The 12,623-nt window shown below is 45.1% G+C and overlaps 2 protein-coding genes across 2 annotated transcripts; both read right to left on the reverse strand.

Annotated features, from left to right (window-relative positions):
- Positions 1–1,049: 1,049 nt before the first annotated feature.
- hebp2 (heme binding protein 2) lies at positions 1,050–4,135 on the reverse strand. Its single transcript, XM_084700825.1, has 5 exons — positions 4,038–4,135; positions 3,630–3,708; positions 3,384–3,519; positions 2,535–2,718; positions 1,050–2,304 (listed from the first exon to the last, which is right to left on the reverse strand). The coding sequence occupies exons 2-5, from the start codon at positions 3,702–3,704 to the stop codon at positions 2,118–2,120; spliced, it is 582 nt and encodes a 193-aa protein (XP_084556951.1). The 5' UTR covers positions 3,705–3,708; positions 4,038–4,135; the 3' UTR covers positions 1,050–2,117.
- A 236-nt stretch (positions 4,136–4,371) lies between these two features.
- Positions 4,372–12,359, reverse strand: kif25 (kinesin family member 25). Its single transcript, XM_084700824.1, has 15 exons — positions 12,186–12,359; positions 11,915–11,980; positions 11,406–11,528; positions 11,055–11,196; positions 8,516–8,619; positions 8,091–8,176; positions 7,934–7,973; positions 7,713–7,780; positions 7,492–7,566; positions 7,056–7,199; positions 6,440–6,616; positions 6,106–6,260; positions 5,631–5,873; positions 5,360–5,515; positions 4,372–5,072 (listed from the first exon to the last, which is right to left on the reverse strand). The coding sequence occupies exons 1-15, from the start codon at positions 12,252–12,254 to the stop codon at positions 4,921–4,923; spliced, it is 1,800 nt and encodes a 599-aa protein (XP_084556950.1). The 5' UTR covers positions 12,255–12,359; the 3' UTR covers positions 4,372–4,920.
- Positions 12,360–12,623: the final 264 nt, after the last annotated feature.

Consider the following 12,623-nt stretch of genomic DNA (forward strand, 5'->3'; position numbering starts at 1 on the left):
AGTTCAAGGAAACGACGAGACGAGATCGACGTCATGCCCAGAGTTCACAACATAGATAGGAGAATCATGACTAGAGAAATACCTCTTCTTAGGAGCACAACAAACGGTATCTGACTGTGCAGGGGAGGGGGGGGAGGTGTTCAGCTTTGTTTCTGCTGAGTGTCTGAACATGATATTGGGAACAATCCTCCCAAAATAAAGGCAATGACTCAGCGTGTCTCTCTGATGGTGTGGAGGGAGGGGAGCAGGGAGGACAAGAGAGATGAAGGTGGGAAGAGAGAGGATGGCAGAATCACAACTGCCGCAGCTAAAGGTCACAACCTTCAGAGCATGCAGGCCACACCTGTGTAGACCTACATGCATCTGAACCCACATCAAGGTTACAAAGAACACACAAACACATCAGGGGAATGGAAATGAGGGGTGGGCGAAAAAAACGATTCACATATGAATTGCGATTCAGTCTTCTAGCAAATTTATTTATTTTTTGGTATGATTAGAAGGCAAAGTATTGTATTTTATAACTTGCCATTAGAAGAAACAAAATGCATGTTGTCCTTTGGCATTTTAAAGTGTAAGGCATAATGGTAATTACACTGTCTTGTAGAAAGTAACTTTGCAGGAACCCTCTGTGGCTCAGTGGGTGAGCATGTGTACCATTGAGTCTACTGTCAAACACAATAACCCTGGTTCAAATGTCATCAAACCAATTGATAATTAGAAGTATATAGAAAGGGGACCCTGTGGTGTAGTGGGTAATAATTGTGTAAACCACAACAACCTGGGTTTAAATCCAGCACAGAGCAAAGTTCCAAACACATCCGTGGGCCCACATCCCTGTAACCGCAGCACACTCCCCAACTGTCCAGATCCCCCCCTCCCAACTGTCCAGATCCCCCCCTCCCAACTGTCCAGATCCCCCCCTCCCAACTGTCCAGATCCCCCCCTCCCAACTGTCCAGATCCCCCCCTCCCAACTGTCCAGATCCCCCCCTCCCAACTGTCCCTCCAGGAACCCAACTGTCCTACCAGGAAAGGCTCAACCAAGAGTTTAAACATAAATTTACCGTTTATCAGTTTAATTTATAAGTTGAGTTTTACTTATAAATTGAAGAGCAAAAATTGAGCTGTAAGAAGATCCTTTAGCCAGATTTGAACACAAGACCCCTCACACAACAGCCCACATCCTTAAACACTGAGCTATCAGGGATTATAACAATCTACACTCAACATTTAAATTTGACATTGAATTATCTAGTTGTAACACCCTGCGGAGTTGGGGTGTCAGAAAACCAGAATAAAGCAGGGCTCCCCTGTTAGCTCACTGGGTTAGTGTGCATGCTCTGAAAGCTGGGACAGTACCGCAACAGTCTGGGTTCAAATCCAGCCTTCACCATTTCCTGTATGCTTTCCTCCCTCTCCATTCTTTTCCTGTCAAACTTCAATTAAATGTCCAATACAGCACGTCAAACTGTGTAATTTCCGTGGAAGTACACACAGCATACCAAAAGATTCCCAACCCTAATGGAAATAGTTGAGTAAATGTATTCATCCTGTTATTCTTCATTCACAACATGATTTGACATATCCTTTACATATTTCAGTGTGAATACACCCACAATACATTGCTTACAATAGACCATCTGTTTTATGTTTACATATAATTATGATAAAATTATATAAAAAGGTACCAATTAATTGTTGGCATATCTATCAATAAGAAAATAGATAAACATTCATTAAGACAAAGGCACACATTAACCTCAGTGCATTTTGATGTGTATAACTGGTCATAATGATAATAAAGTAGTAGCGGTGTCCATAGTCAAAGTGCATTATGTAAAATTGACATAAAAAGATTTGCGTAATTGTTTTATAAACTGACCATTTAGTTAAGGCTTGCACACAATCTAAAAACAAGCCGTCCCTTTAATAACCTTCACATTCAAAGCATAAAAATAAAAAAAACATGTCACACTGTTTTTCTCTCTATTTTCACTCGTCACCTAAACCTACATTGGAAGGCACCTACGGTCCATCCCATGAAGCTGTGAAATCGATCCCACACCAGTGGAATGTAGGAAGCCTGTGTTCTTCCACCACAACCAGTCAACCCCCCTACTCCCCATCTTCTTTCTTCAGGATCCAGACCTCGTTCGTGCGATTGGTCAGTTTGAAGGGGCTGTCGTAGCCAGCGACGTAATATGGCGTTTCTTTGTAGGGCACGCCGTCCCTCTGAAGGCTCTCCACAAGTCTCAGAAGCTCCTCACGGCTCTTCTGTTCATTAGAGAAACCTCCGTAGGTCCTAAGTCAAAGTTGTCAGGATTAAATACGTAGATCTCACTTCAGGAAGTAGAGAGTAAAGATGCTACGAGCTCACGGTTACTTAAGTTTTGCATGAAGATTATTACTCGATTTAATAATCAGTTAAATCAGTGTTTTAGAAGGCACTATGATCTCATTCAATGTACACCTCACCAAGTGTTTAGCCTGGTGGAGCACAGAGAAGCCTTCCCACTCGGGTGTCCTGCGTACCTGACGTAGGCAGTGAACTGCTTCCTGCTCTCCACGAAGATGTTCTCCGGGTCGGTGGGCCGGGGTGGGTCAGCCTGATGCTCCTCCGGGATGAAGAAAGACACGGTGAAGGAGGTCTCACACGCCGGGCCGGCCCCGGGGTTCACCAAACACGACACGGGGGCCGTCATTTCCACCTTCACGTCTAGAACACAAGGGAAACACACATATTTAAGGACTGCTTGGATTGATTATTAGTGAGGGTGGGTATAGCTTGGTAGTTTGAGCACTTGGAACTGCAGAACTGGCATTTTCAAAGCCCCCTGTGCTGTACATTGCTGAGGATCATAAAAGTGTCTGCTAAATGAAATGACGATTTATTAATTACATGCTCACGGCCAACAGGTAGGTAATATGTAGTGAATGCATTTTAAATGTGAAACTGATCGACCCTAGACCCAGGGAATAGCATAGGGGACACAGACACCAAGAAAACAAATCTTCCAAAGTGTAATGATAGGATATCAAATTCACTACAAGAGATATTGATTACTACATTGTCCATTCGGGAAAGTATCCCACTCTAACCAGATGGTGAAAGAGTAAAATCTGTGACACTTTCCATAAAAATGACTTGCAAAACAAATCACATGTTTTAAGTTATACATTGTACGAGACCCAGTCTACTCTCATAGTAAATTAAATGACCATGGCGTACTTCCAGGCACTTTTGAACTTGAAATTATTGTCTCACTGGGGTTTTAACTTACATTTTATGATGACATAAAACTAGCATGATTGCTCTATCCTTCCTCATACAAGAAATCCACTCATATTAGCTTGTGTTGTGTAAAGGAGTAGGCTACATACTCTTTTCGTTGCTGCCTTGGATGAAGCGAAAGAGACGTTTAAAGCCAGTGCTCATTGCTGCACCTTGCTGCATGCCCTCGACAGTGGTGCTCACCCAGTTGGTGGCATGATACGTACGGACTTCATAGTCCTGTCCCTAAAACACACATTTATAAACACACAAACATGGGGGTAGGCAAACAATCAAAGCCTTGTGCAACGTTGTAATTGCTTCTTTTATTGGCCTAAAACGAACGCCTAGAGTACCTTACTCTCCTCCGCAGTAAACTTTGGGGTTTGTAGACCAGAAGAGAAAAGAACTTGTCCAACGGCCTTTAGCATATTTCTGTTGAATTCAGAAGGGGTATTAGAAATTCAATAATGTAGATCTGTAGTATGTCATACATATCTAGAGCTGTAGCTAAGCCATACAGCGTTAAGATATACATTCCTTGAATGGGGCAGCAGCTAGTATACATAACTAGTCTTGCAACTCATTAAATGCAGGAAAACAAATATTCTGTATGTGTTATCCAACTGAACGAGCCAGGTAGCAACAGTAGTGCTAGCTACATTTTCAGTGCTTCCACAAATTTGTTGCAAAATGTCTAGCTCCTACAACTGTGCTTAACTTGCCATACACACACATTTTACAAGTAAATAGTTAGTATTTACCGTTTAATAAGGTTGATGAAGGTTAGTGTCGGCGTCTCTAGGAGATCCAATTTCTTCGGGTGTGGTGTTTGTTTACGTAAAATGTCTTTTGTAACATGTGTTTTTGAGCGTAATACGTCAGGTGCTTAGACACGGCTGCTGTTGATTGGTCACCCAGGCTATTGGATAACGAAAAGTCATTCATATTTATAAATTGCGAAATCGTGTATTCGAAACAAAAAATAAGAATCCACACAAAACACCAAGACGATGGTTTGTAATAAAGGCATTGTATTGTTAATAAGCACTGAAATTAATTAATAGCAACTCAAAATCAACTAAAACATGTTTTAAAAGTATTTTTTAATAGCAAATATTGCATTGCCAAACAAAAGTAAAAACATCCCTTGACTTGATAAAACAATACTTGGTCAAGCTTGGTCTTCAACATGAGATTCAGTGAATGTTGAAAACCTGCAGCACTAAAAATATGACCATACAATAATATATGTATGAGATAAATTTGTTATACATAAATAACCCTTTTAAGTCCTATTTGAATTCACATAACATTCAGCCACAAATTCCTTATCAATACTGGCACATTCATTGCTCTGTTACAAGAGTTCCTATCACCCCCTCCTTGCAATATCTGTCCCTCCCTCCATCTCATCCTTATATTCCTCTATCCTTACTTTATACCATCCATTGTCCCTCATATCCTTCCATATCTTCTCCCCTTCATCTCAATCTGACCTCTCTCCCTATATCTCTCTATCCTGTCTTCATCCACCCTGGTTCACTTCAGTTTGAGGGCAGTGCTCTTCCTGTGGGTCACTTCAGTTTGAGGGCAGTGCTCTTCCTGTGGGTCACTTCAGTTTGAGGGCAGTGCTCTTCCTGTGGGTCACTTCAGTTTGAGGGCAGTGCTCTTCCTGTGAGGGATGTCTTTCTGGACTTGGCGTGCTCTGGAGCCAAAGCCCAGGGACTGCAGGGACTCTGTCAGGAAGCGCTGTGTCGGGGACACGCACAGCATCACCAGCAGCTTGGAGTCGCCACCTAGTGGAGCCACAAAACAGATGAGAACAGAGGAGGTTAGCCAAGGCCTGTCGCAACTAACTTTAAATAATTCAAGATGATAAGAGTCTTAATAATTCACCAAACACATTCATGCAACGTGTCGTTTTTTGTGCTTCAAAATAACCTTAACGCACAAAGTATATGAACGGCCAGTTTCCCGTCTGACGTTCAGAACAACCCATTGGGAACGGTAGGTGTGGCCTGGTCCCAGGCCCAAGTGGCCTGGTGTGTGGATACTTGGTCATGTGTGGTTGTGTGAGCCTCACCAATGGCGTCCTGCAGCAGATGGGTGAGCTTGCTGTTTCTGTAGGGGACGTGGGGTCTCCGCTCAGCCAGTGCTCCCAGCACGTCAGACAAGGCCGACAGGCTGCGGTTGATACATGACGTCTCCCACAGGGCGGCGCCAGTTACCCCCGACATTCCTACATGAACACAGACAGATGCAGCATCCCTGAATGTGACTGTGAGTGACATTAACTGACAGTGTGAGTGTGCACATGTAGCATGACTGTGTGTGTGTGTGTGTGTCAGTCTTACCCACACACTCGCTGCCAGCCAGGTCCACTAGCTGCAGTTTTGTCTTAAAGGGCGCCTGAGCAATGCTAGTTCGGGGGGAGGGGCATGGGGAGTGGTAGGGGGAGTGGCATGGTGAGGAGGTGGAGCTAGCGGAACGCTCGTCCGGTGAGCGGGCGCTGGGGTTGGCACGCCGACAGCGGGGACTCCACCACTCCTTCTGGTGGGTGCGCTGCATGTCCTTCTTGGCATTTTGTAACCTGCGGGCTGACGGGAACATCACCAAGGTTACTCACCACAGCGATATGTCAGACACACACATGGCCATGACACAGACAGATGTCACCAACAACTGATGTCTACAGGAGGGACGTGCTCTTTTGGTTTTCTGCATTCCTGTGTCTGCTAAGGTGTGACTGTAACTGTGAGTGTAAGTGTGTGTATGCCTAAGTTTGTGTGTCTGTGTGTGTGTGTCCACCTAGGTGTGTGTGTGTCTCACCCAGGGCCAGAGCGTTGGGGCTCTTGGAGGAGACAGTGAGGGTGACCACGAGGTGTGAGCGTGAAGAGTCTCGGTGCACCAGGGTGGGGCAGCGCGCCCTCAGCTTCAACACGGAGCTCATCAACTGCATGACGTCTGCCGAGCTACGCACCAACCTGGGCCAGGGCGGCAGGACGTCAGCCAACACACACACACACACCTGAGCAGACTCAAACTCACACGCTCTCACACACACGCACTCCCTTACATGCACTGTCGCCATCCTGTTCCTCTGAGAGTCACCACATCCACACACACACACACACATACACACACACAGCGGTAGTGGACTCACTCATAGGTGAGGCAGGGAACCTCGCTGGTCCCTGTGCTGGTGGTGAAGATGTCCCTCCTGGCCCCCGTGGGGATGCCCTCCTCGTCCTTTGCCAGCAGGTCAAACACCTCGTTGTTGTAGACCTCCACCACCGACACCTCCACCATGTGGCTTTCCGGAGGCTTCTCTGAGATCAGCCTGTCCCACACACACACAGAAATAGATATACACACACAAGCAAGATGCACACAAACATGCACACAAACCTATACACCAACACAGGTCAGGTCAGCATGCCATCTTACTGACAGGGCATGAGGTTAACTCTCTGTCTCTGTCTCTGTCTCTGTCTCTGTCTCTGTCTCTGTCTCTGTCTCTGTCTCTGTCTCTCTCTCTCTCTCTCTCTCTCTCTCTCTCTCTCTCTCTCTCTCTCTCTCTCTCTCTCTCTCGCTCTCTCTCTCTCTCTCTCTCTCTCTCTCTCTCTCTCTCTCTCTCTCTCTCTCTCTCTCTCTCTCTCTCTCTCTCTCTCTCTCTCTCTCTCTCTCTCTCTCTCTCTCTCTCTCTCTCTCTCTCTCTCTCTGTATGTCTGTATGTCTGTATGTCTGTATGTCTGTCTGTCTGTCTGTCTGTCTCTCACCTGAAGAGCTCCCAGGCAGCTTTGGGGATGATGCCCTGTCCAGCATCTGTCTCCAGTCCTGAGGGGCCCTCTGGCTGCGAGCCAATCATGGTGTGTGTCTTCCCACTGCCTGTCTGTCCGTACGCCATTATACACACGTTATACCTGAAAATGTTGACCCCCAGAAAAAGGTCTTCAATTGTTCAAGAATGTGTTTTCATTCCAGGGCTTTCATTGCAATCATGTTGTTTTACAGGGTAACATAATGCTGCATTTCCCTCTTGTGCTCTCTAATCCTGTGTAATTACTTTGAGTACTGCAAGCTTCGGTTCTATTGCTAATCAATAAACACGGTAAGTCTTTATTTTTCTCAAGGGCAACTGCATGTGGGTACTTTCACTTACAGTGTAGACTACTCTCTGTTTGACTCCAATGAGGTTGGCAGTGGTCCACTTACCCGTCCAGAAGGGATGTAAGGAGGGGCTTCACTTCCTCAAACACAGCATCCTGTGAGTCCTCTGGTCCATGCACCCTGCCAATCAAAATGACCATGATGACAGATTCATTCCAGACTGTTCATTTGATTTCATATACTACTGAAATCAACTATACTCATTTACTGTAGTGTTAAATGTTGAGTTATGTTGAGTTATTACAGTTGACAGTCATGAAACATACCTCTCAAACTCAAACATCTTATTGAGGACTGGGTTCCCCATTTTAGTACAATTCACAATGACTGTGTCCTAGGGCCGCGGGTGTAAGGGGAAAAAAGACATATATCATATGCACTATTTGTATGTTGTGTCTACTAAAAGAATGTATATAAACAGATGAGGCCATTTCAAGCTTGACTCAAGCTGTCAAACTTGCTGAATCAGCAGCAGGTATAAACTCACATCATTAACAGCCTGAACCACCTCCTCTGCTGAGGCACACCTGAACAGAAAAGTTACAACAACTGGTTTGAGACAACCTGGTCACTGATAAATGTACAGTACTATAATAATACGCAGTTCAGGTACCAGAAAAGCGAAAACCAAAAAACAACTTTACCCTAATGCTAACGTAGACACCTGTCCATTGTCAAAAGGAAGAATCGGGCGCACTCTGCAGTGAACCCTGATGTTTCCCCTGAGCTCCTGCAAGAGAGAAGGAGGGAGAGAGACAAGGAGGGAGAGAGAAGGAGGGAGAGAGAGAGAGAAGGAGGGAGAGAGAAGGAGGGAGAGAGACAAGGAGGGAGAGAGAAGGAGGGAGAGAGAGAGAGAAGGAGGGAGAGAGAAGGAGGGAGAGAGACAAGGAGGGAGAGAGAAGGAGGGAGAGAGAGAGAGAAGGAGGGAGAGAGGAGGGAGAGAGAGAAGGAGGGAGAGAGAGTAGGAGGGAGCGATAGAAGGAGGGAGAGAGAGAAGGAGCGGTTAACAGATCCATGTGTCTGACTCACTAAGTAACAGATCATTCCAGAGGCATAAACTCTTCCTCACCACCAGGGTGTTGTGAAGTATTCTTCTCCTCAGCCTCTCTGTCTTGCAGCGCTCCTTCTCCTCCTCTAGGGAGCGCTCCAGAGCCTCTACACGCGCTTGCAAACCTAGAAATACAAAGAATAAACAGATTCTGTTTATTGCATATATTGTATTATTTTGTATACAAATAAAAAGATTATATCTCACACATATATAATGACAATGTTGGGAATGTGTGGCATTCTGTCCTGAAATAAACATAAAGTAAACTGTGAGGGAAATAACTATAATGCAAACTTAATGTGACATAATAGTTTTTTTTTTTTCCTGGTTACAGAAATGGGTCTATTTAGGATTGTTGCAGTGTGAATTGATTTGCTTTATTTTTTAGTGATATTTTAATTTTGTCCCTGTGTGTTTGTCTGTAACTGTTTGTCTGTAACTGTTGTTCAATGTGCTGCTGCCTGTCTTGGCCAGGTCACCTTTGAAAAAGAGATTTTTAATCTCAATAGGTTATTTCCTGGTTAAATAAAGGTTAAATAAAAATAAAAAAAACATTCTGTGAGTCATCTTAGAAGCTGGAGACTTTAGCTGGTGGCTTAAAACAATCCCTAGTAGATCGGACGAGTCCAGTACATCACAAAAACAAGAGGATTTGCTCCTCAAATATTCATCCTTTTATTGTCTGTGACTTCCCCATGCTACAGTCGTGCCATGTCAAGCTGTGCCATGCTGTAACCGTGCCAACAATGGCCAACGCTCGTCAGGTAAAAGACCTTTTGACCCTGGGCCAGATCTTAATCCCTTCACAAACACATGTATGAACATGCACTCTCACCTACACACACACACACACGCACACACGCACAGAAACACACCATGGCGTGCAAGGAAGTCAAATATATTCTAGGCTTTCACAGTGAGGATGAATGAATCACGCAGGCTTAAAGAAAATGCCAACCAACTCCATCAAAACTCAACAAAGGATTATATGAACGTCTGATTTCGACGGCTTTAAGACCACGCCCATCTGATATCCATCTACAACTGAAGATGGCTTGCCCACAACTTGCCACTGCTACACGTTGCTAATAGAGGCAAAGGCTAATAGGCCGGCCTGCGACACCAAAGTGGCACACATACACTGGCCCTCAGACTCCTAGAGAGAAAAGTATACAGAGTTTGCTCATTATGATGTACAGTATAAGCTATGAGTCATAGCCTATGACTCAATCCACCAGAGCTGAGCATCCTCTCCAGAGGACTACACCAGCACGTGATTGGCTGCAAGTTATTGTTTGGATAGGGGCTCAGACCTCCAGACCCGCTGTGTCGTCGAGGGCCTCATTTACTAACATTGCGACCGCGGCTTAATCTGCGCCTTTGCCCAACCGCAAATAGCGCAGGGTGTATTTCCGTATTTTGCGTGGTATTTATCAAGCCAGATCCTCGTCGGGCAATCAGCGCCTTACTCCGCCCTTTAGCGAGCCGTTAAAAAACGGGAGAAATCACAATTTTACGCCTGAAATGGGCGCAATCCTGTTAGTAAATGAGGCCCTGAATGTTTCCTGGCTGTCAGCAACCTAGAGCATCTCAGGGGGTAGCATTCACTGAGGACCAAAGAGCTTTGTGTTTCTTGGTGAGCTGTTCCTAGTTCTGTTTATTGGAACCCTGGTGGAAATGAAATGTTACTATTTTAACATCATTCACTTAAATTCACCTTAATGGAGTAACCACTGGAAACCAAAATGTCATATTACATGAAAACTCTTTCACCTCACCTGACCTGCTGTACATATAGACTCACAGTGTGATTGGCAGACAGGCGCCACACACAAAAGCATGTCTGCTCTGCTATGTATAGGCTCAGGTACTGTGTGCTGACCCAGGGGCTGTCCCACAATTCACAGACTACACAGTCCGACCATGTGACACCTGCCTCACTGAGCCTGTGTCACCAAGGCAACCAAGTGACGCAGGGCACAGGACACGACACATGACCTTGGAGAACCCGGCTGACAGGAGACTTATCAGAGGGGGAGTGCCGAGGAGGGGAGGGAGGGGAGGAGTTAGAGGGGGAGAGGGAGGATAATCTCTCCGGCAACCAGCCTTTAAGCCCATGGCAAAGCACTGAACATAAGATTCTTCTGAATGGAGAGACAGGGTTGGAAAGGTGGGGGAGGGATGGAGAGATAAAGAAAGAGAGGGTGACAGAGACCGAGAGAAAAAGAGGGGTGGGGGATAAAGAGATTGGGGATAGAGGAAAAAGAGAAAGCAAGCAAAAGAGAAGGAGAGATGGAGTGAGGTGGAGAGGAGTTTCAGGTGAAAGGCAGCGAGAGATATTAAAGAATCCAGACAAAAACACATCAGAATCAAATCATGAAGTTGGACAAAGAGTGGAAAATGAAGAGAAAGACTGGACCCTAGATTGAGGATCTGACTATCTTCACACACTAACTTCAAATGGTCACTTTCTTAGTCAAACACCTTTTACAAACCATCATCCGGAACTTCCTGGCAGAGTGATCTCACGATCGTGGCCGGCCAATCAAGTACTCACTCTGCACGTTGTCACCATGCTGACCCTGTATGGTGGCGTTGGTCTGGCCCACCGTCTCCTGTAGCTGCTTGCTCTGGTCCTCCAGCTCAGTGGCAAAGCCCGCATACACCGCAAACACATCTCTCAGGTCCTGCTTCAAAACCTAGAGTAGAACAGAAAGAATGAGTGGGTATGTGTGTGTGTGTGTGCATCTAAACTGTGCTCCTACTAAGACTTCTGAAGTGTCCATTCCTCCCCTTAACCAAGACCTATAGATGATGGAAAGGTAGTGGGCCAAAGCCAACAAACATTCCTCAGTTAACCCCCCACCCCCAGAGTTCTGGATGCTTCCGGACATATAGAAGTTTGCACCTGGACTTCAGACAGCAGTTTGGCCAGGGCAGAGTGAGTGCTCTTCTGTAGACTTCTTTGGTACTGCCGCTGTTTCTGGACTTCTATTTGTTCTTCATGGCCTCGGCGCAATTTACCAAGGCACTAGAAACAGACAAGCAGCCGGTGATTAATGTGTTACAAACACATATACAATATAAAATGCTTAGTAAGCCTAACTCTACCTGTTGATTCATACAGCCTGGTTGTGAAAACAAGCCAGACACAAATTATCCCTTATTTAATCTACTTTTAAAAGGGGAAATCAGTGGATTGTGAAGGACAAATTAGTGGGCATCTGGTGTCTGCTCTACAAGCACCTTATCCTTCAGGCAGTAAGCACTTCCATCTGTCGTGTGATTTCCTGGTGGTAAAATGGCCGATGGGTGCCATGGGTATGGCTAACTCAGACCTATTGTTTTGTTCAGATCAATGACGGGTATATGTCAGAATCATTTTTACAATGCAGATGAATGTGTCATCCGATTTACCTCAGCAAGTCTCAGGTGAAGAATTGCATTTTCAGTTTCCAACTCTAGAATGCGCTCTTCTTTGCTCTAGAATCGTTGAAAAAGACTGTTAGGCAAAACCTTGGTAGTCATCCATTCCATGATTTGTAAAAGGTGTTTGTCAAAATAGCGGAAAGCGTAAATAATGCTTCTGCTAACAACTGGTAAGCAAGGTTTGACATAAAATATGCTAACTTCCGTTGAACATTATGGAGAAAAAACTGTAAAACGGCATGCGTAAAAGGCTACCTACCCGCAGTTTGTGCTCCAGAAGGTGCACTTGATGTGCAAATATTTGGTCACGGTTAATAAAGAGTGGCATTTTGCATACAGGAGAAATTTTCCTCGATGTACAGGACAGTCTATCTAAGACCGAACTGTCAACCTGCTTTCTCGCAGGTCAGTTAATGCGATTACGCACGGTCAACACTTTTCCAAGCGGCTCTCCGTTTATGCGCAATTTGCGTCCCGTTGGCCGGTGAGACGTACGATCTGATTGGTGGTATAAACTTTTGACAGGCAAGTTAGTTGAGGGACATTCATACTACTAACAGGCATAAAGACACATTTCTGCTATAACTGTTTATAAATTACAACATAATGTGTTGACAAACATCAAGCAAAACTCAACGTGAATGACTGTTTTTAGTCTGCATGTAGTCAATTATTTATTTGGGACCTCTACACTCCA

Source organism: Hypomesus nipponensis, chromosome 6 (assembly GCF_054491055.1).
Source record: "Hypomesus nipponensis isolate SF chromosome 6, ASM5449105v1, whole genome shotgun sequence".
Classification (NCBI taxonomy): Eukaryota; Metazoa; Chordata; class Actinopteri; order Osmeriformes; family Osmeridae; genus Hypomesus; species Hypomesus nipponensis.